Source organism: Pygocentrus nattereri, chromosome 5 (assembly GCF_015220715.1).
Source record: "Pygocentrus nattereri isolate fPygNat1 chromosome 5, fPygNat1.pri, whole genome shotgun sequence".
In the NCBI taxonomy this organism is placed as follows: domain Eukaryota; kingdom Metazoa; phylum Chordata; class Actinopteri; order Characiformes; family Serrasalmidae; genus Pygocentrus; species Pygocentrus nattereri.
Window position 1 is genome coordinate 15,686,823 of NC_051215.1, and position 24,840 is coordinate 15,711,662.

Sequence of the window (24,840 nt, forward strand, 5' to 3'; positions counted from 1 at the left end):
AGAAAACGATTATTGATGCATCTTCATGCATCTCTTTTATTCTATCCAGGATTTCTTTTTTACTCACTATGTGAGGATGTAGTGAAGTGATGTGTCAAGTGGAGGCTCTCGTTCACTGCTCTTGTTTGGAGCACATGACACACAGGTTGCCACTCATCTGCGATAAAATGAGCAGTTACGTTGACATAAGATCCAGTGACAATAGATGTCCATACAGCACATGTTAGAGCCATCCTACCTGTTTAATTTTAAATTTTTTTTTTATTTTGTAAATTTGTTTTGTTCTTGTAGTAGAGAGTGGGGATCACTATGTCAGTGAAATATTTTTGAGGTGCTGAATCTCAGCTGCAAAGTGTGCAACATAGTGTGAAAGCCCTGGTTCTGAGAACTGGCGTGCAGACTGTAGGTCACACAGGAACACAATCTCGTCTAGCTAGTAAATTAAAAGGCAATGAGAGAGATTTAAGATGAACATTTGGAGACAAAAGGGCTTATTCGCATTTATAGGCAGAGCAGTTTATTTCCTGGAATGTTAAACCTTCAATGAGAGTACAGTAAAAAGTTGCGGAGATAAGGTCAGCTTCTCTTTTGAATTTTCCCTTTCCACCTTAAATGGTGCCTCATTTACATTCTGGCACCTTAGGCAGAATTTAAGGTGTAACGGGAAAATTCGAACAGCGACTTCAGCTTCGTAAAACAGTTGAATGTTGACTGAATGCTACTTTTGAGTAAAAGTTTGCTGGTGGAGTTGGGAGAAAAACAGCTATAGCTAAAGCTTATAGCAGAGCAAAGTGAGTCTGTGTTTTTGTTTATATTTTAGCCTATACTAGGTCATTAGCATGTACTGAGACATAGTGGACATAAAACATTGTGGCTCCCAGGGTGGTTTGATTTTTGTTGAAAGGACAAAATGGCTTGTCTTAACATTTGTGTTGTTGACGCCTGATCTAACCTTGCCAGAGGGTGCCGGTCGGATTTCTCACTCATCCAGTTGTGTTTTTGTTATTTGCACACCACAGAGTGTCCGGACACTGCACTTCTGCACATCCAAGTTCTGTCTTTTTTCGATTCAAAATCGTCCATGCCTGCATCGTGATGCATCTAAGAATCAATTTTTCCATTTTAAACATTTCCTCACAGTATCTGCCTCACACATTCTCAGAATAATTCTGTCTCACTTCTTGAAGATCTTTGCTTTCAATGTGATAAATTGTTGTATTTAAATAAATTAAATAAATTAATTAAAGGTTAAATAAATTAACAGTTTTATCTAACAGCGTTGGTCCAATAATTGTTTATTTGTTGGTTAAATTTGAAAATTGTTTACATCCCCATTCTGAACCTCTGACTTGATTGAATAGTATGACCTTTTATTGTGTTTTCTTCTTGAAATGTCTCTCTGTTTTGAAGCCCCCAAAAATTCTTGCCTAATAATTCTAGCCTAGTTCTCATCTGTGAACGTATTTGCCTTATTGTATATGCAGCTCAAAGAAGTGGTAGAGAAGCTGAAAAACAACCATAGCAAAATTACTAATTACTTTTAAATCTTAAAAATTCTTAAAAAGAAAGGAATGTGGTCTGTATGCTGATCAATAATGTGACCTAATGCAGTGTTTGTGCAAAAAATGGACGTGGATCAAATTTTGTAATGAATCAGTAACATCTTTCAAATAGGTAAATTTGATTTAGTTCTAGAGGGTCTATAGGCAGATTTTGAGCTGGATCAGCCGTAGTCAGCAGTACTTGACCAACCTCAAAAGCCGAAATGTAAACATGGGCAGACTGTATTATCTTTGACCTAACTAGCTGTCATGGCCTCTCCCTGCCCAGCACTGTTGCAACACACCACACTGAATGTCTTATCTATGATGAATAAACATATATTTCTGTGGTAATATTTACTGTAACTTTGTGTGTGTGTGTGCGTGTGTGTGTGTGTGTGTCTGTCTGTCTGTCTGTCTGTCTGCGTCTGTGTGTGCTTGGTTGTGTGCTTGAAGTTTGTGTCTCTGGGTGAGTGCTTTCCCTCCCTCTTTCCATTGATACCATTTAGCTTAAACTGTTTCCAAGGGCACACTTTGATTACTGTAAAACTGTCTAAACTGACAAATCTGGCAGGTTAGTTCAGCTATTATTCACAGCAGCGCAAGCGGTGTTGCAGAGAGAAGAGAGAAGCAAGCACAGGCTTTTTGTTGCAGATGCATTGCTGAGCGCTCTGGTCCGAGGCTACATTTTAGCCATTTGATTGTTTTTTTGGTGCTGATTTATACAACTTGTCTAGATTCTTTGTGAAGTAGTGTTGTGGTCACTTTTTCAAGTTTGGGTGAGTTTAGATAAATTACCCTCATTAAGTCATTACTCCGTGACCCTGACGGAGAAGCGGTTTAGAAAATGGATGGATGGAAGTCATTACGCCTTAGCATGACACCGTAAATAGGAGCTTAGGGGGTGTAACCGTGCTAGGTGGTGCCACACTCTCAGGTTAAAAAGGACATGTTGTGGTTTTTGTCGTTGTGGCTGTTGCTGCATGTTATTATAAGCAAGAGGTCAACACTTCAAGATTGTGTACATATATTAGTTGTGTTGACCTATTTTTACAGCAATGTACAGCAATTACACCAAATGCCTGCACAGCCTGTTTTGTCAATTTGACATCATATATTTTTTTTGTGAGTGTGCAGACGCCCTTGCAAGATGTTTCTATTTTGGTACGCAGATGTGCGAAGCAAAGACCTGTGAAGACAGAATCTACCAAGTTTTCCATTGGCCAAGCAGGACATTGTGCAGGCTGCCACCCTACTGCTGTCTGGCTCAAGCCAGTAATTGCTAAATTTACTGGAATTGGTGTGAGGGAAGCAGGGGTTGACGGACTGCCAAAGAACAGCTAAATATGCCTGAGAGCATCTGAGTGGCAGAAAAGTTGAGAACAGGAGAGCAGGCAAGGGAGGGGGAGAGAGAGGGAGAGAGAGAGAGAGAGAGAGAGAGAGAGAGAGAGAGAGAGAGAGAGAGAGAGAGAGAGAAAGGAGCTCATCTGTTGATGATTTTGAAGCTCAAGCTGAAAAATCACATGAATACCCCATGCTGTTGGTATCTGAAACCACATTCCAGAACTACAGGCAGATGAATAGTCAAAACATGATTAGTCAAACAAGACTGAAAGCTCATATTTGGGTCTATATTTCAATGGACTTTTTTGAGTTTGTGGAAAGAAATTGCACTAATTATCTTGAACCTGCTGCTTGCAAAACAGTGAAAAGTACAGAAATAACTCATGTTAATTTGTTTATTTTGTGCTTATGGAAATGGAGGTGTGACCATTTCAGTATGTGTGAAGAATGTGTTAAGAATGTTTGCGAAGTAGTTTTGACTGTCTTGCTTGTATAGTGCCATAGTTGTATAGTTGAAGTGTTTAGGTTGTTAGTGGTGTATCTGGTTGCATTGTGTGTCTCTCAGATTGACATTATGCACGCCACAGAGCAGAATAGAAAAACAAGACCGCATTGGATTTTTGGGCTCTTTACTTTGTTGGATGCCTGTTAAATTGTTTACACTTTGTTTTTGAAGATGAAGAGTGTAAGTGTGAAGTATGTTTGATCTACCTGTGGCCCAGGCATAGACTAGAGCTGAAAAGCTCAAAGCCTGAAGAATATGACTTGAACACTGATTTTTTTTCAAGGATTAAACAAATCATGAATCCTGCTGAAATACTGCAGAAATGTCTTGATCATTCTGGGATTGAACAGTTTATTGTTTGGAATCCTTGAGTTTTTTTAAGAGCTTTAAAGAGCCATCAGTGAACCAAAGTGTCATCAGTGAGGGTGTCTCTTCTGTGTTGTCTGGCAAATATGTGCTGTATATACCATTGGAATACAAAACTACGGTCTTTAGCTCTTAGAATATAGATAGATTCACAATGAAAATATTTTAGCATTGACTGGAAATAAATATTCTGCTTACTGTGCCATTTTTAATAGTGTTTTTTTTAAGTGTCCCTGCTCTGCTTCATTGCTTTGGAGCACGCACAGGGCAGTGGAGCAGGCTGTCTACGTGCCAGCTAGCTTAGAGAAATTCAGACCTCGTTGTTCCAGGAACGCCCCGGAGGCCAGGTAATGAAATATTTCCAACTGCTTTTGACTCCATGTGACCTTGCCTTTATGAGCTGGGCATGAGCTCCTTCTCCTCTGTGAACAGATCCCCTGAGCCATCTCAAAATTTTCCTCCAGAAAAGCAATGGGGGAGAAATTACCAGCCTTAATAAATAAAGAAGCGGGCCAAAATTGTGCTCTCAAAGAATGGAATTACCTTTCGGCCGAGGCAATTATTTCATGTCAAGTTCTGGAGCTATGCAAATTACTCTGAGCGTGCTCACTTGAAAAGCGGCTACCATTACGGTAATGACCTTGCTTCAGTTCCACCTGTGCTGTGCCACTTAGCCTCCCTGTCAGAAACCACATTACTGATGAGGTTTGTGATTTGAAGAGTATGTGGCAACTAACATGGCCACCAGCAGTATTTCCTCTTAGCTCCTACAGTTGTTGTCATGAATCATGTTTACTTTTTTCACTTTTTACTTTCATTTACATTTGAATGTTCTTGAGTTGTTAAATTTCTTGGAAAGAAAGCCATGAGCCATTTACAAGCTCATGTTTTTTTATATCTGTTTATTTGTTTTTAATTGTTCTGGAGAACAGTTGCACCCTAAATCCTTTAGACTCTTTTGCACATTCACACTATTTATCAATGCTTAATCATTCTAGCCCATTCATACTGAACATGCCACTCCCTAGTCACTTTTTTATGAACTTATTTGTTGTTGTGTTCACGAGTGATTATGGTTTCGTTTACACATTATTGACCCATGTAGAATTCATTGATCATACTGTTCATCACTTAATATTAGAAGATAAACTGGCGCAGCTTCCAAGGAGTACGTAGTATTAGATCTAATGTCACAACATACACTCATAATATACTGTATTTACAGAGGTCCTGGAAAACTGGGAGATGACTAATGTAGTTAAATCAGCAGATCCCAAAAAATAGTTCAAGTCTCCTCTTTGTAACTGCAAGGACACAAAATACTCAATGACAACAAATGCAGAAGAAAGACATGCAGAATGCACCTGTGATTACTAAAGTGATTATAGGCTCCTCTTGACATACGACCATCCCCACACACAGGCACACACAAACACACCCAAGTGTGCTAAAGAGAAATTTGTATCCTTTGCCAAAGCTATAAATTATGCAATGAAACATTTGTTCTTACCAGATTTAAGTACAGTAATTTAAATTAGATGAATATCTGTTCATGTTCTTTTAGGGGTGTAATGGTACACTTAGCCTAAGATTCCTTCTGAGTAATGATAACATTTTTTCATGATATTTTGAACAAAATTCAAACGAAGAAAAATGTGTAAAATCATAGTGTTTCACAACTTAGAATGACACAAGAGCTGGGAGGCAGGAGGAGGTGGTCAAACTAGAAGTCTCGAGGAACTGTTTTTTTCCCGCGAGGTTTTGTCCCGCTCCTGCCCGCAACCGAAACGATTTGACCAGCTCCTGCCCATGTAGTTCCACGCACATCCAATATCTGGCACAATCTAATCACAGATACATTATCCTCTGCTGAAATAACACGGCAGTCAGGGTCATCAGGCTCACTATGAGTAACTTCACCAAATGCCATTTATTCCCAGTTAATACAAAGCAAGTGCTACAGCTTAAACGCACTGGCTTTTCATACATACAATGTTTGAACCAGTTTCATGGCTTATTTCAGTGTATTTAGCTGTGTGACACATGAGGCACGTGGAAATACATGTGCTTGTTTAATTATCTAAACACACATTGTTGAAATTTAAAGTTATCCTAAAGTCATAATTTAAACCACAAAAGTATGTATCATTGTTATGCTCAGGGGGAGCACAGGGAAACCTAAGCCTTACGACTCATTAAGAATTCAAAGGTTTCTAAATATGCATAGTTAAGTAAATTGTAAACACCCCCTTGCCTCTCAGTTTTCAAACCCTGCCCCTCCACTCGACTGCTCTGCCCACAGTTGTTGGAGTACTGGGGAAAACATGTTGTTGTAGATGTACGCGTCTGGAAGGGAGAAGAGCAGAATCACAAATTTGCTTCCAGTTTAACATTAATAATCAGAAAATAAACTAGTGAGATTCTCAATGTATCATCCAGTAAATTTTAAACTCATATCTGAACAATAACAGCTAAATGCTGAACAGGGCTAAAAAGAAGGGACGGTTGAACTCCTTCTGCTTGCAGTACCTTAGAAGGTTAGAAACTTGACTTTGCACACAACCATTACGGCAGTTACGTAACTTTCCTAGCTCAGTTTTTAGTATTTATTCTCTAAATTTACATCAGTAGAACATCTGTCAGACAGAATCAAACCTGTTTTGTGGTGTTTGAATCTGTTTTATCCTGCTTGCCCAGCTAGCATTAGCCTCTGTTGCCAGCAAGCACAGTCTAGTGGAATAAGTGTACTTTCAACTTGGTTAATGGCTTCACAGACAAAAGGTTCAAGCTTATTTGTTATGCAGAAAACTAAGCTGCGAGGTAGCACTTCAGAAATCGCTCCAAAGCACAAGCCTGTGTTGTCAATTGAAAATGTGGGAATTGCACTGTTGTAAAATATTTTACACAAATGCCAGTCTATATAATCATAGTAAATCATCCAAGAGTTGACCACTTAAAAACATGTTTCTGATTGCAGGGTTTAGATATTTTAATATTTAAAACAGCCACCATTAAACAGTTTAGCATACATGTGTTTAGTGTTTATGGTTTGAGTTTTTTCATTTGAGATACACTATCATTCAGAAATTTGCACTCACCATTAAATAGATTACACTCATTGTTTTTTGATCATTTAAAAGCAATTAAGTTTGAAATTATTCCAGTGTGCTAGTAACACGCAACTCCCCAGTACATTATTGGTAGGCAGCTAAGATGCTGAAAGGAGAAAAGAAAGATATAACAAAGACATAGTTTACAAATTTTGAATGGTAGTGTATGTAGAAGTGTAAGATTTACAAAAATGGTTTCATTTCTTGAATACCTGCTAAATGTGTTGTATTGGATTTAATACCTAAAAACATTTCTTAGCAAAACTGAGAAATAATGATGATGCAATAAGCAAAAATCATGACTGTGATATACCTGAACATTCCTTTCTGGTGTCTCTCTTTTCCAGGGGCTCCCGTTGAGTTTGGGTGATGGACATGTTTACAGCTGGACAGACGGTTTGAGGAGGAGAGACTGGCATGACAATGAGAGCATCAGGAGAGATGAACTGCGTGTTGGTATGCCCACTGCCACAGGAAGTGGAGTACTTTCACCTTTCTTTTGATTCTACATCTTATTCATTTCCCTGATATACTTCACCTTCTCGTAAGTGCTGAAAGCTAGTGTTACCGTGGTACAAAAAATTGCCATTGATGACTTTCGCTTCATGGCTTTCTTTTTTGGCCAGGACTTTATTGTGTTTTCTTTGCCAGGTTGTAGATTTAACCATTAACAGTTGAGACTAAAGGGGCTTTATTGATCCATTTGAGTTTACAATACATTTAATAATGTTAGGGGTCTCTTTCGCTGCATTAAATTATAGGTGCATGAGGTTCCCTGCAATTAAGGAGAGAAATTAATGCTGAAACTCAAGTGTCTTTCTCCTCCTTTTTTCATCTTTTAAAGACAGTTAGGTGTCTAAGTGTCTTATTAAAGCCTTCTTTCATGCCAGTCACAGCATCGCTTTGTCAAATTCAGTTTATTGCAATGTAATTTATAGTTCACACCTCTTACCACATATGACCACTCCTTACAAAACTAAAGAATTACAGTGGACCTTGAGACCTTGAGTGTTTTCTGCACATCTATTATGTCTGTGTTCCAGTAATTATGTTAGAGATTAAATTAATGAGTGAGAGTGGCTCACTCTTACTACATTGTCTTAGTAAGGATGCACTAGATTAATGTATTTGCCACTCGTTTATGAGTTTCTATTCTTTGAATTAAGGAACAGTGACATTACATTGGCCTGATACCACACTGAACACCAAAGACACTCAAAAACATTTTCTGCAGGTCAGGGTTCCATGTTAGCAGATAAAACCCATCTAAAAGAATGATTAATCAATGGGAACACTTCAGAATGGTTTACAGCTTTGCAGCTTTTGGAGTATAATGGAGTCGTAAGTCAGTGTATTAAGCAAAGTGATTACCGAGATTAGATAGTGGATGGCTTCCCTCCCGACTGCAGCCAGGGCCCCATGTCCCTCTGCATATGGCCACCCCGGCCCAACTGTTCTAGGTTTGACCTGTCACGTTGGATCATGGCACACAGTCCGTTGCATCAGAGTGCTTTCAGTGCACACCATCTGTTGGTGACAAATCTTATGATAGCAGGCACCACGATAAAAGCCTTGCATTTATTTTTCATGAGTTCCAACTAATTTTAGACATCAGTGCATGAAACCAGGGAATGAATAATAGATCTGCACCAATCTTCTCACATTGGATCAACAAATTGCTGTCTGTATGGTTGTAGACAATGGCAGTTTAACCACTATGTGTGAGGTAGAATGACTTTCAGCTAAAGGCTGTTCCATATCATTAGTAGTAACAGTTACTTCTATTTCAGTGGTTTATATTTATCGCATGGCAAAATAGAACAAGTTGTCATGGCAACATACAATTGTATGGACTAGGGCTAATTTCTTTCAAAGACATGCCTGATTAAATATGTTTAAAAAAGCTTCAATTGATTCTGTCCATTCAAACATTTCTAACCTGAGTTTTGCATATTCAGCAGTGTTTTTTGCATTGCTGTACATTGTGTATTGCAATTTGATATGTCTCTTAAGGCCCAAATAAAAGTATGTTCAGTAGGCTGCTATGTGGGGGTATTTGAACCCATAAATTTGTATTATGATTCATATTTTCTCTTTAAGTCAGTAGTCCTGAGAAAACGCTGTGAGGAGTGGGAGTGAGGTTACCGTAATTATGCGCACAGAGAGATGACTTTGTGCTCAGAGATACTGAGCATTGAGGAGAGGAAGCTGAAACATGCTCCAAGAGGAGGAGGGGGATTCACACTGTAGACAGTCGGAGAGAGCTTGTTAAGAATGCACTATTGTGTGAGACAAATGAATGACATCTGCCACTGAATTGCTGACAGAATGCTTTCATTAGTGGCACTGGCAGAGCTCTCCATATGAAACATGATCATATCATTTCAAAAGCTAAAACCTGGAGGGAACTTTTTATCATCCACCTCAATCAGTTCTCATTATTTTCACTTGAAAGGAGAAATATGGATATGAGACTGTTCTTCCTCACTAATATTGAGGCCACATTGTATTTTGAACTGTAATAAAGTGATGCACACATTTTTTGTTTTGTTTGGTTTGTTTTGGAAACTTTCCATTTGTTTCACACTTCAAAGGAGACGTGATTTTGTTTTCTGAGGCAGAGTGATTTTTGAACATCAGACAAAAGATCTGTCAGAATTAATTAACTGGATGGGTGGGATGATGGTTTGTTTTGAAATCAGTCTCTCATGAAGAAATTCCTCATAGGGTTAGAAATATGCAAAATGAAAACATCCAGCCCCTATGAACACTTTGTAATCATCCACTGCGTGATACCAATTCAGTGAGCAGTCTTCATAAAATATCACCCATGTCACGTGTAAGGTTTGCTGATGCTTTGCCAAAGCTTTCCATAGTTTCTCAGTGTAACAATGTTCTTCCTTTTTTCCTCTTTTTTTGCAAAGTGGTCGCATTATGTAACAGGAAATGCTTTAATTGGCTTTAATGAACTAATATGGTTTTTAAGGGCTTTGCACTGAGACTATTAGCACTTGGACTAATTTATGGTAGCCAGTAGTTTATCTGAGTTGTTCTAATACGTGCTGCATAAAGGTTCCAGGATGTGATTCTTATTCAGCTTACTTCACATACACTACTGTTCAAACGGTTGGAATCACTGTTCAAAAGTCTGGAATCATGGTTTTAAGAGTACTAAACGAATTTTGTTGCAGATATTTGTATTAAATGATTCTAATATGATGATAATATTGAATAAACATAAGAAGCTGTAAACATTTACATATTTTTGATGATGAATGAAGATGGAGATGATTCCATAATAATTATGGAAGCTGTAAAGCAATGACTAAACCTTTCAGAACAAATTATTGCTTATTGTTTACTTGAGAAATGATTTGAGATTACGTTAAAAAAAAAAAAAAAAAAAAAATATATATATATATATATATATATATTTTTTTTTTTTATATATATTACTATACACTATATATATAGTGTATAGTAATTGTAACCTAGATGGCTATTTCTAAATTTTTTTTGTTGTGATTGTCAACCCCAAAGATTTTAATTTGACATTTGCCACAGCACTGTGTATGTTCTCACACACACATACACACACACACACACACACACACACAAAGCTGATATATATATTCATATGTTACAGGGAAAGGAGAGCACGGGAAACCATATCCACTTGCAGAGGATGAATGTGATGACTCAGTGTACAAAGAGAATGGGTTTAACATCTACGTCAGCAACAACATTGCTCTGGATCGCTCCCTGCCTGACATCAGACATCCAAAGTGAGTAGAACTGGCAAAACATCCATAAGCCCTACATGATGTTGCCTTCAGAAGCCCTTTTTATAGTAGCTTATGAAACATTTAACCGCCTACGCTGGTAGTCCCCAGTCTTGTCCCTGAAGGACCAGTGTGAATACAAACTTTTGTCAGTAACACTCAGTTCAGCTAATTAAAGTCTGTGGGTTACTGTTCTCCTTTGGTGCACTGAGTCAAGTGTCTTACCTGCGTTTCAAACAAGAATAAAAGAACTGACTATTTTTTCATGGATGATACTGAGGACTGTGGTTTTACCATGGGTGTCTATAATGATTTAGGTCATAATTTAATGCTGTACTGCATCATCTCACAATGCATCACAATAAAGCAGGCATATTTGTGTTTTGCATGTTTGTTGAATATATCTGAGAGAATGTCTTAAAAAGATATTTGTAATAAAAAACATAGAACATGCATTCTTCGAACAGTCCTCCTGAGAATACTCATCAGTTTTACCAGAACTCATTTTAAAGGAGTTTAAGGTGATTTCTCTCTTCTATAAATAAGTACATCCACTAGTTAGTACATATTCTCTTATTTCCTTTCTCACTAACTTACTGTTGTCATATTACACTTTAGTTGGATTTCCAGAGTACGCATAACTGCATGCTGTTGAGATTGATGTGACTTTTACCTCAGAATGATGAAGCACACCACTATTTTTTTGTCTATGAACAATTACATTTAGTTTGAAAAAGTGATTAAAAATTACTCTAAAGTTACTTGGTTCTCAGGAATCTTGTGTTTGATCTTTTTTTTAAAACTTTTTTGTCAAACTCAAGCACATTTTTCATCAGAATAAGCATTTTACTTAAGTATCAGTTTATGAGTACTCACCTCTGCAAATATGACAGAAATGAGACTTTCATTTTGTGCCTCATTTTTTTTTACTCTACTATTACTGAGTCTCTTTCATCTAAGGATGCCATAGCCAAAGATGAAAGACAGAGGTATACAGTCTTCCATTAGCTTGCTTTGGAGCAGATGGGCTTGTTTCACACATGCTCTCTTGCTAAATGAGCTCTTTGATGGATTGATCATTAATTGTTCTCAGAAGGCTCGCCACTCCGCGTCATTTGCTGCCCATAGAAACTCCGTTCCAGTCATAGATTTTCCTCTGGAAAGAGCAAATTCACTTATACCTCACATACCTAAGGGTCAAAGTCCGATAGGCGACTCTAGTTCGTTATGGGGGCTGTCAATAATGAAAGATTGGCTCTGCCTCAGCAGGCGCCCCTTCTATTGACTCCAGCGTGAAGATAGATGGAGAATGGAGTTCGCTCCTTCATTGTGTTGTAGAAGGACAGGTTACCATGCTCTAGCAGGACTCACAGTACATCTTTTGAAACTCCATCACGTCTGGGCATTTAAAAACCTTTAAATGTGTGTTGTACAAGCATGCGGCGTTTGTTAATTGCAGCTTGTGTATTTCTTCCTAGAGTTGACCCGAGTTGGTGTTTGGCTTTCAAAATTTGTCTGCTGTCTGTAAACTTGTCTAAATCCATCTGTGTCCGCTCTGAAGCAGCAGACAGGATTGAGGCTTCACTACTGGTGGAGGTCTGTTTATTTCCAGGCCCTGTGAATGCCTGCAGCTCTCCTTGCGGGATCTGTAACACTGCCTACCGACTGCTGCCTGCATTCACAATGCAGCTCAGAACAGCAGCGCTGAGCCAGGAGCAGCTGCCCCACTCTTTTTCAAGGCCTCATCTCTGTGTGCTAATAAAAAGCTCTAACTATCCTGCAACAGTACCCTGACTCTGAGAGTGTTTGTGAAAATGGCCCACTGTGTGAATCAGCAGCTCAGCATGGAGGCTGGACCAACTGTGTGTTACTGTGGCAGGTGACTGACTGAGAACAATGCAGCTGTGAATTTCATGTTTGAACAGCATGATGTAAAATGTGGACTGTTGTCACAGAGAATATCATGTACAAGGAAAAAAAAATGTCTTAAAAATGAAAGAATAGTATTAAGAAGTAAACACTTCAGAATAATATCTGACAGTGAAATACTTTCATGTTGTTAGTTACCTGAAATAACTAAATTCGTTTTCTGAAGATATATAGAAATGGACACATCAATCTTTTGGTGGTAGGTACAATCAGTACTCTCACACAAAATGTTACATATTGCTGTCGGAAGAAAACCTCATATCTTCATTTTTGTCATATTTCAGTTTTTGACATCATTTAAAAACGCCTGTTGCCCTTTACATTGGGTGTATCATGAAGGATGAACCAAAAGAAACAGCCCAGAATGACTTGGGGAGGACTCTAGTTATATTAACTTACATTAATAGTGAAGTATTTTTCCTTGTCCTGTAAAGTTGCCATTTTGGAGATACAAGGTTTTCTTCTGACAACAGCGATATGCTGTTAATTACACTTGTTAAGAACAAAATTGCAGTTAATATATTTGATTTTCTACCTTTATTTAATATAATGTCCTTTTGAAAAGCCTTTTAGGCTTTAATGACTTTTAGCCAGTTTTGACAAAATGGAAGCCAGACACAGGAAATTAGAAGAAACATTAAAAAAGAGTTTGGCAAAACATATTTTAGCAAAAGTAGCAGAGCTGCTCTTTAGTTCTTCTACATTAGATTTTTGTAGTCCATCTATCAAATGAGGTGATCTCTGCCTGTGTTTGCCAACCAAGCATGTTCTCCAGCCCATCTTAGGGCTTTACTCTATTTGTAAATAGGCTATTTCTGGCATCTCTCTCAGAGAACAAAATATTCACTAATTAGTTCTGATCTGCTAAACAAATTGCAATAATTTGTGTTGTATGCATGGCTCATCTTAGTTTCGAAATGTAATGTATTTGCAGGCTTTTGTTGTAGTTAAGCTCTTATAGTCTAAGGCTCTTTACATACTAAGGCTTATTATTCAGTAACTACAGGGACTTCAATGAAAACTGCTTGAGCTATTCTTAGGTTAGAGAAGTATGTGATAAAACTTTGGGCCTGCTGGAGAGCCCTGGCCTGTTACGGGGTTAATTCGTTTTTGAATCACAAACCCAGTTCCTAAAAAGTTGGTACAGTAAGTAAAAAGCAAATTTAAAAAAGCAAGTAGTGATTTATAAATCTACTTTGACCAGTATAAAGACTAGATGTGTAATATTGTATCTCGTGATCTTTCTTGTATCTCATTGTTTTTGTAACATATGCTCATTCTGAAATTGATGCCAAGCTGGTTAGGATGCAAGTGGATCCGCACCTGGTCTCCGGGATTACTGACTACCTCACTGGCAGACCTCAGTATGTCAGGCTGAAGGACTGTATATCAGAGACTGTAGTCAGCAACACAGGAGCACCACAAGGGACTGTACTTTCCCCCATTCTCTTCACATTGTACACCTCAGACTTTCAGTACAACTGAAAAGATCTGAGATGTGCCACATGCGGATGTTTTCAGACGACACTGCCGTTGTGGCTTGTGTAAGGGGAGGGCAGAAGGAAGAGTACAAGACCCTGGTGAAGGACTTTGTGGAGTGGTGCCGTGGGAAGAACCTGCTTGTGAACACTGCCAAGACCAAGGAGATGGTGGTGAACTTCCGCAGGGTTAGGCCACTGACACACCCAATCTCTATTGAGGGGGTTGAACTGGAGAGGGTAATGAACTACAGGTATCTCGGTCTGCAACTGGATGATAGGTTGGAACGGTCGGCCAACACAGACATCCGTGACAGGAAGGGGCAAAGCTGGCTTTACTTCCTGAGAAGGCTGAGGTCCTTTAACATCTGTAGGAAGCTCCTGCAGACGTTCTATTAGACCATGGTTCCCAGCTGTCTTTTTTATGCTGTGGTGTGCTGGGGAGGAAGCATAAAAAGGAGAGAAGAGATGCGACTGGACAGGCTGGTCAGGCGAGTGGGGTCAGTGGTCAGTGTGGAACTGGACTCGTGGTCAAGGTGGCTGAGAGAAGGACAATACACAAACGGCTCTCCATTATGCAGGATGATGGCCACTCTCTTCCCAGGGGGGCCAGAAGAGAAGAGAGAAGAGGGAAGAAGAGAGATGAGGACTGAATCTGAATCTCATGTTAAATCACAAATCATAGGTCTTATATCTCAGGCTTAGTATTATGTTTCTTTATCCATTCTGCACATATGCATACCTTTCTGCACATATTGCTCTTTCTGCATACCTTATTGCACATCTTGCACATTTGGGCACTCCACACTTTATATTTTTGGTACCAATATCTGCTCATATTTATTCATTCAGTATGGTCATTATATGCTGTTACCTGTACCTCCTTGTACAGTCATTATTGCACTGCGTTTTCATTTCAGGTTATAGATCTTATTATAGATTGTTGTATTTTTCTATTTGTATATATATATATACATGTTTATAGGATCTTTTTATATTTATTCTTCCTGTTATGTTGTTCACACCCTTATTACTATTACTGTACTGTGTTGTTTGTCTGCTACTGGTTACTAAATTTTCTTAGGTATCAATAAAGTATCTACCTACCTACCTTCCTACCCACCCACCCATCTACACATTCCAACAAAGTTCACACAGGAGCAGTTTAAGAATAGGAACATTGTCAAATGATTAAGGTGATGCAGCCATGCTTGGGTATACAATGAGTATTTAGGATAGGCTTAGTCCTCTTTGAGTGTAAAATGAGCTTTAAGAGTAAGAATGGGTTGAGTCTCACATCTTTACATGCCAGTTTACAAGCCTATTTCCAAAAAGTGGGACATTTTAAATAAAGATATACTGCAATGATTTACAAATCATTTAAACCCAAAATTTAATTGAACGTAATACAAAGACAACGCATCAGATGTTGAAACTAAGAAATTTTTATTTAAAAATATGTGCTCATTTTGAATTGAAAAACTTCTGTGATGGATATCACCTCTTGGGCACTGGAATACAAACTGCGGTCAATAAACACCGTCTGTTGCTGTATTCCGTCAGTGCAAATTGAGACTGTATTATGCATAGCGAAAGTCATATGTCAACAGCGGCAGAAATACAGACGACTCCTCTGGACTGAATTTGAAATTAACTAATGCACACTGAAAGCGCATGATGTGGTCTGACGAAGCAACCTTTCTGATGTTTATGGACACAGTGGACATTGTGTTTTCCAGGCCAATGAAGAAAAGAACCATCCAGATTGTTACTAGCGTACAGTTTAAAAGTCGTAGTCTATCATGGTATTGGGGGCGGGGATATTAGTGGGTAACAAGCATATCTTTGAAAGTAACCTTAATGCTGAACTAATTTTGGAGCAACATATGCTCTTGTCTAGATAATGTCTTTTACAGGGTCACCTATTACAGTGGTAAACATGCTCCTGTTCCATTTTTTTTAAATGTGTTGCAGGCATAGAATTTGGAATGAATGTATATTTACAGAAAACAATAAAGTTTATAAGGTAAAACATAATATTGTCTTTTTGCACCATTTTCAATTTAATAAGGTCAAACAGAGTTTAATCATCTCTGCTTTCTGTCTTTATTAGCGTTTCGTATACTGTCCAAATTTTTATGGAATTAGGTTTGTGTTTACAGGGATGTTCCAGTGTAAATTTTCAGCTTTTTTTCTACTTCATTTTCTTAATAACAGCTTCCTGACAGCGACACATCTTTTCAGACCCAAAGCTTTGGGTTGTCTTCTTACAGTGGAAGGATGGACAAAACATCTGTGGATTTTTCAGATCTTTTGGAGGTCTGAAAAGAATGGAGTACTGTTTATCAGAGGGTGACAGATTCATTGGCCTTGAATGATTGTTAGGAGTCTCATTTTCTGTTTCTTTCAACTTTGAAATCTACTTTTGGAAACTTTTATTTTTTCACATATTTGCCTTTGACTTTCCCCTTCTTTATGCATGTGAATCATCTTTTATCCTCAGAAATGCCTGATTAGCCATTTTTACACAAGAGAAAGAAATTTGCAAGATGTATTTGAATATTTGCCTCTGTGAATGTTAAGGTCTCTTTGAAGGGTAACTTTTCAGTGACACCTTTGACAACACCTTTTGTTGGGAGGACACAGCTGTTACTCATTGATTTTAAGAGTGGAAGAATGGAAGAGCTAAAGTGGTTTTAGGATGCACAAAAGTAAAGAATAGACAAATGAAATGCAGACAGATTGAATATTTTACATGGGTTTGGAAGCTTTGGTGTAATTTTCTGTTAAATATATTTTTTCCTGCTTGAAAACCATTTAACTTGTACTTAATTGACCATGCTGATGGAAAACTGAATGAAAAAACAGTCTCTGTCTTTTGCACAGCATTGTAAATGTAATGTGTTTGAGATAGTAATGCTGTCTGCAGTTTTTTGCATCAATAAGTTCAAAACTTGAAATAATAAATACAACTGAACTACAACCCCAATTCCAATGAAGTTGGGACGTTGTGTAAAACATAAATAAAAACAGAATACGATGATTTGCAGATCCTTTTCAACCTATATTCAATTGAATACACTACAAAGACAAGATATTTAATGTTCAAATGGATAAACTTCATTGTTTTTTGCAAATGTTCAATCATTTTGAATTTGATTCCTGCAACACGTTCCAAAGAAGTTGGGACAAGGGCAACAAAAGAGCAAATAGACCAACAGTTTAAGAACAAATTTAGGGATTTCATCATCTACAGTCCATAATATCATCAAAAGATTCAGAGAATCTGGAGAAATCTCTGCAAGTAAGCAGCAAGGAAGAAAACCAACATTGAATACCCGTTGATCCCTCAGGCGGTACTGCATTAAAAACCGACATCATTCTGTAACAGATATTATCACATGGGCGTGGTGAACACAGTTCGTCGCTCCATCTACAAGTGCAAGTTAAAACTGCCATGTAAAGTGAAAGCCATATATCAACAACACCCAGAAATGCCGCCGGCTTCTCTGTGCCCGAGCTCATCTGAGATGGACTGACGCAAAGTGGAAAAGTGTCCTGTCGTCTGACGAGTCCACATTTCAAATTGTTTTTGGAAATCATGGACGTTGTGTCCTCCGGGCCAAAGAGGAAAAGGACTGTCCGGATTGTTATCAGCGCAAAGTTCAAAAGCCAGCATCTCTGATGGTATGGGGGTGTGTTAGTGCCCATGGCATGGGTAACTTGTACATCTGTGAAGGCACCATTAATGCTGAAAGGTACATGGTTTTGGAGCAACATATGCTGCCATCCAAGCAACGTCTTTTTCAGGGACATCCCTGCTTATTTCAGCAAGACAATGCCAAGCCACGTGTTACAACGGCATGGCTTCGGAGTAAAAGAGTTTGGTTTCTAGACTGGACTAGTCCAGACTGCAGTCCAGACTGTCTCCCATTGAAAATGTGTGGCGCATTATGAAGCGCAAAATACGACAACGGAGACCCCGGACAGTTGAGCAACTGAAGTTCTACATCAAGCAAGAATGGGAAAGAATTCCACCTACAAAGCTTCAACAATTAGTGTCCTCAGCGCCCAAATGCTTATTGAGTGTTGTTAAAAGGAAAGGTGTTGTAACACAGTGGTAAACATGCCCCTGTCCCAACTTCTTTGGAACGTGTTGCGAGCATCAAATTCAAAATGAGTGAATATTTGCAAAAAACAATAAAGTTTATCTGTTTGAACATAAATTATTCCTGTCTTTTTAGTGTATTCAACTGAATATAGGTTTGCAAATCATCGTATTCTTTTTTTATTTATGTTTTACATAACATCCCAACTTCATTGGAATTGGGGTTGTATGTAGTAAAAAAAAGTATTGTGATTTCTTGTATTGGGCTGTGGTGTTGAGGGGGTTTATTGATTTAAAATGTGATGTATGCCATGAAATCTGTGCGGAAGGTGATCTGCACATTGTGAGATAATGATACCTAACAGTGGCGTACAATGCTATCTGGTCATTACTATGCAAATTGCTGGCCCCTTTTCTCCTCAGTAGATCATACTGTAGAATTTTTGACAGGGAGTCAGATTAGCTCCCTGTGTTTCACAGACTGGCTGCCCTATAGTATAAACCCATTTACACCATAGCAGATGTTTAAGTTGCTTCTATTATCTTTACTCTGTGGGGCTTGTTCTTTTAATTTACCATCCAAAAAAATGGTTTCGTTTATTTCTTTTTTTTTCCATTTTCCCTTTAAGTGTGTTAATGTTAATAAACTGCTGAGCTTTCTAAGATTGCTTGTGCTATAGGGGAGTAATAAATTACGGGCTGCTTGTCAGGTTTGTCAGGGTGCTGAATTAGAGAGACTTGCGTGAGCCGTTAAGTGCTGCTTCGTCTGCCAATTCTGGCTTTGTTGAAACTCAATTAATGTTTGGAATTCTGAATGCTTTATTAGGGCAGGGGGAGTGATGGGCCTCTTTAAACAGTGATTTATAATAGGAGTTACATCACTAGCCCCACCACAGTCAGCTGTATTCACATTCTATTCACACAGTGTACTCAACGGTTTGCAGTATAGTAGAAAATGAACTATTCATTACGCAGGTTACTCACATTTCTGTCTCTCTCTCTCTCTCTCTCTCTCTCTCTTTCTCTCTCTTTCTCTCTCTCTTTTACTATTTCTCTCTCAGTTGTAAGCAGAAGCTGTATCTGGAAAACCTCCCCAACACCAGTATCATTATCCCCTTTCATAACGAGGGTTGGAGCTCTCTCCTGCGTACCATCCACAGCATTGTAAACCGTACACCAGACCATCTAATTGCTGAGATCATTTTGGTGGACGACTACAGTGACCGAGGTAGGCTGCCTCCTTGCTCTCTGTCCTTTATTTTCCAGACCACGTACTGAGTTTGACTTCACTCTGAGGTTTTCGTTGTCCTATGGCACTTAATTGAAATGAAACTGGCTGCCAGTAACCATCAGATCATTTGTACAAGAGATGATTTTGACTGTCGCTGATACAGTTTAGGTCAGCCACTGTAGGACCATATTCACTGATGTTAACCTAAAGATCTTGTAATTTTTGAATCACTGTCTTGTTTCTGGTTAGCTGCAAAGATTGAAAGTGCTTTAAGCTAAAAAGTACAGAAATCCCAGTAGCCTCAGCATAACTCATCACAGCAAGTAACCACACAGTGGTGCACTGGATGCTGCTCTAGTGGCATACTGAGTGGAAGAACATGAGTAGCGGCTGTATATGAAAATTTTCCTCCATGGAAAATTTTTCAATGTGGTGACAGCAGGATTGAAAGTAAAGTTGCATTTTGTGGTTAATGGGATAAAATGGTTATGAGTGGAAAGTTCACATTTTGTGTCTGTGTGCTTGCACATGTGTGATGATTGTTCTGCTTAAACAGAGCAGTGGCTTACTTGCTGCCCCCCCCCAAGACTGATGATGACCTCGCGTGCGCTACAGAGTCTCTCTGAACAGATTTTTGACCTGGAGGGAGAATAGCAATGAGCTGGCAGAGCAAATCAGATATCAGCCTACTGGGAGGTCAGCTGTAATCCTGTCACACTCCTCAGTGGATCACAGATAGCTTTCACTGATGTTACTCCTTTGTCTTCCTGCTCCTCATCCTGCAGTTGAATGATGATGATAGTTGTTGTGGTGGTGATGAGGATTTTGATGCTTGAGCCCAGTGTATGTATGATAATAGGCTTCTTCAAACAGTAGACTTTTCTTTAGGCATTGTAAAGTTGTCCAGCATGAGTTTGGTCCAGCAGGTGGTGATAGTGAGACAAGCCTAGAACCAGTGAGTACCAACACATTTTCAAAAGCTGTGGGAAGGAAGGATAGGAAGTATGGAAGCTTATTGGTTTTGATGTAGGATACAATGGTGAGAAATGCCCTTAAGAAAAAAAGGCATATTGTTTACTTACTCTCTGGATTAGGTCTGAATTAGATTTAATTTGATGTTCACACACTCTCAACAGACTGTAAGGGGAAATAAAATTATACTTTTGTAGATTTTCATTTTTGACGTTTTCTTTACTGGCATGTCTGGATAGCTGGTCCATTGCTCTTATAAATAAATTACAGTTATCAATCAAATCGATCACAATCAAACCTGTTTGCCACCACATGTAGTAAGCAAGCAAAGTTTATTTATATAGCGCTTTTTACAACAGGTGTGGTCACAAAACAGCTTTACAGAACATGTCTAGCTGGCTAACAGGTTAACCTAAGATATAAACAGCTTGTGCTTGGCATATGTTTAAATTATTTTAAACTACTTTTTTTTAGCTTTTTTACATGGATTACATAAAACATTAAAACATGCCACTGTCTGCAAAATTTTAAACTAATAGAAAGAGGCGTGATTAATATTTATGGGCCACAAACACTATAATATATTAAACGTTTTTATTATAATAAATTGCAAGATCATGTAAATTGTTTTGATGGCATATTTCCATATTTCTAGTTGATTAAAACTGATGACTAGAGAGGATTGATATATCTGGATAGTTTTTGTTTGTTTTGTTGTAGCATTGTAGGAAATATTCTCTTACATTTACTAATGACTTGAAAATTAGTTCAGTTCTCTCAGGGTGTGTCTTAGTGGACATCGACAATGTGTCATACCATTTTTGGCAAGTCTACTTTCAGTCGCCAGCTTAGAAATCAAACATCTCTGTAGTCTCCATATACTATTATAACACTATACTACATCTACAGCCAAGTGTATACTTGTCCTTATCTAGATTGCAGTTTCCCAGGAGATTGTCCAGATCTATTAGTCCTCTGGCCAGAGTGACAGAAGAGAGAGAGAGAGAGAGAGAGAGAGAGAGAGAGAGAGAGAGAGAGAGAGAGAGAGAGATAGTTCTTGTTAGTATAGATTGAAGAAGAGTCTTGATTGACACAATGTCACTTTGCTGAGACTCATAAGCACAGATCCACACAAACAGGGAATATTAGATATATTCTAATTTAGTCTAGATTTATTCATGTTGACTGACTTATACTTTAAAATGATGTTTCATGGAAATGTGAAAGGCGTTTTTATTTTTCACTTTCTATATTTGTCTTAGTATGATGACATTGAGGCCCTTATGGTGCCCCTTTCCTAAATAGCCAGTCTTCTTTTAGTCTCCCCACAGTGAATATTAATAGTAACACTGCTACTTCTACTACCTCTGCCAATTAAAAAAAATAATATTAATAATAACTATTTGTAGTACACTTTAATTCCCTCTAAGTGCATCTCAGTAGTGCATTACAGCAGTGATCAAATAAAGCAAATATTAGTTGTTCTGTGTAATAGGAAAAAGCACAAAGCAGATTAAAGAAAGAAGAACCTAAGCCAATATAATTTAAAAAAGAATGAAAGAAAATGAAAAATGAAAAAGAAGGTTAAATTAAGCAGCTTAAAAGCAAACAATGAATCAAAAGAACATTATAATGCAATGAAAACAAAATAACAATAAACAGTAATAATGAAACATGAATACCAAAGGCAAAAACCCTGAAAATGAATGTCAAGGCAGAACTTAAAGTGAACTGATCTCTCTTTGGACTGGCTTTGCAGGCACAGAATAGCATTGCTCTTAATAATAAAATACACTGTCTGCAGCAATTCTCCACTGAAGTGCTTTTTAATGTGCTACTTAATCTGTGGTTTACTAGGATTGTACCTTTATGTCCCCAAAACAGTGTTTCAGGAGTTTAGGCTGAGCTGTTTCTACTTAAAACAAACTTTTATATTGACGTTGAGTACTATGCAAAAGTCAGAGACTATCCTTTAAGTTAATATTAATTTCCAGTCAAAACAGCCATAAAGTACAAGTCATTGATTTTTTTACAGTGGAACTCTATCAGACAAAAGGCACTGTACAGGGAGATTTTTATCCCGCCAACGGACAAACAATATAAATTTGCCCTCCAAATGGTCCTTAAGGTCCAATTGTTTTTGAAGGCATACTACATTCACTGTCTTTGAGGGAAGGGGGTTTGTTTTTACCTTTTCTTATGTTTTTAAATTATAATAAAAGGCATGAAGTCAAGACAGTTTGTGTGATCGGCGCAAAAAAGAACAGCCAAAGAATCTGGTAGAATTATGCTTCCTCAGTAAATGGTCTCACATCTAATCTACTCAGAAATATCTTCTTTATCAATTTTTGGTACACAGGATAAAGACAAGTGAGAGGCACTTAGGGTGTTTTTGGGTAGTTGCTTCTGTGAATGTTACATAATGAAGGAAAAAACATTCTCAGTTAGTTTTGAGAACACATTTTGTTGGTGAGTCAAATGGAAGAGTACACAAATGAAATACTGATAGAAAGTTTACATCATGTTAGAGGCTTTTTGTGTTCTGTTAAATATGTTTTCTACTAAATATATTTGTTAATGCTGAAAAATTAGAACCTTGTAATTAACATTTTTTACTGGAAATTAAATGATCAAAGGGGCAGTCTCTGATTTTGCGCAGTACTGTAGGTTTAATGCATTAACATGTGAAATGGTTGACCTGATTTAATGATGAAGACACTTTAACAAGCTTCAACATTTAGGGTTGGTTTCCCAGGCTCAGACTTGGCCTAGAGCTAAACTAAAATAGATTTTATTGAGGTACCCCCCTCAATAGGCTGCAGAGTCCTGCATATATCTTCCCACAGGTATTGAGTGACTTTAGAAGCATCTGAAAATAAACTAAAAAAAAAAAAAATTGTCTTTGTCAAAATGAGGTATGTTAGGCTTACTCTTTACCAACTTATGTGTTAATGTAAACTGTTCTGGGTAGCCTTCGTGACTAACATTGAGATCCTTGATTTGTTCAGTTTTAATAAATATTTATCTTGCTATATTTGGTTAAACATTTAAATGTTAAAATGTTAAAAAAATCCCTAAACTGAAAAGACTTACCCAGCTAATGCATTGCTCTCATTAAACCTAAGCTGCAAATTGAATTCATTCCATGGCTTTAATTAATTGTGAAATGTCCTCTTTATTGAGGCTCACCGTGTCATTTGGGAACTGTGGTGATACTTTGCCGCTTTTATCCTTGCTAGTCTCATACATCACTGGGGTTTCAAAAAACTCAAATTAAATAAATACATTTAAATAAAATAGTGCATTGTGTGTTTTGCAAAAGCCAAAATATTAGCTAAGAGATGTTTACAAAACCATGCACATCTACTTTAAGAGATAGCATTTAATTAGCATATGTAATGAAGGTTTAATTTCAGACAGCTTTCTAATGTAGTGAAATTAAATTGTCAGCATGACAAATGATATCCGTCCTGAGCTTGACACTTAAATACGTGGAAGTCAACATTAATTCTCTCTAAAGGCTAATTAAACTCCCTTTGCCGTTATATTGGCATTGCCTATGCTTCTTATGATTCCTACCTCAGTAGTAGGCTAATGTCTTGGAAAACATGTAGGACACTGAGCTTAAAACATAAGCATGGTTTCTGTTTGAGCAGATGCCAGAGATTTACAGCTCCCTTCGGATCTATATAATATTATAAAAAAGCACTTCTGGGACTGTTTTATGGGATGTTGCATCAGGATGGGAAAGGGAAGAATCATATTTAGCAATTTAGCAGCAGGAGCGTTCTGCTTCAGAGGCTGCAGCCTTGAGCCATGCATTACAGGAGCAGAAGTTATGGTAATTTGACCAGCCTCCTCCTGACCTTTCAGGTACAGTGACAGCCTTTAATTAATATGGAATCTTTGGCTCTTTCTCCGTATGTCCATACAAGAATATACAGTACACACACACACACACGCACACACACACACACACACACACACACACACACACACACACGCACACACACACACAAAAAAAGTCTTTTGCTGACACATCTTGACAGTGAACAATTACCTTGCTGTACATTTTGTGTATGACAGGAGCAAATCTTGCAAGCCAAACATGTTCCCCACCAGAGCACAGGAGAATGTCCTTGAGCTATTCTGTACAAACGAGGTGAAGTGCAGCATGATAAAATCTCTGCAGTAATAAGCTTTTCAGAAGGTGCATCTCTTTGACACACGAGTTGTGACGCAGACAGCGGGATATCAGGTGATTTGCTTGCCAAGCCCCTTTGAGTCCTTGGCAATTAAAGACAGCATAATTATTACAATCACCCCAACATGCTCTGAAAGCTGACACCTGCACCCACAATGCGAGCCACATTCAGTTCTGCTGGAAATCACCTGGAGTCTTTTTTTTAAATCTGGTTTTTATCAACAGTGCTGTGAAAAGTGTGATGATGTAGAAAATATATTGCAGATTGAA

General features: G+C 38.0%; 1 protein-coding gene across 1 annotated transcript in view; it reads left to right on the top strand.

Moving 5' to 3' along the window:
• Window positions 1–24,840, top strand: part of galntl6 (polypeptide N-acetylgalactosaminyltransferase like 6) — a 259,140-nt gene that overhangs the window by 41,195 nt on the left and 193,105 nt on the right. Inside the window, exons 3-5 of the mRNA XM_017701404.2 lie at window positions 7,214–7,322; window positions 10,513–10,651; window positions 19,225–19,391. Of these exons, the coding sequence (XP_017556893.1) occupies window positions 7,214–7,322; window positions 10,513–10,651; window positions 19,225–19,391 (415 nt within the window). The remainder of the gene's footprint in view (window positions 1–7,213; window positions 7,323–10,512; window positions 10,652–19,224; window positions 19,392–24,840) is intronic.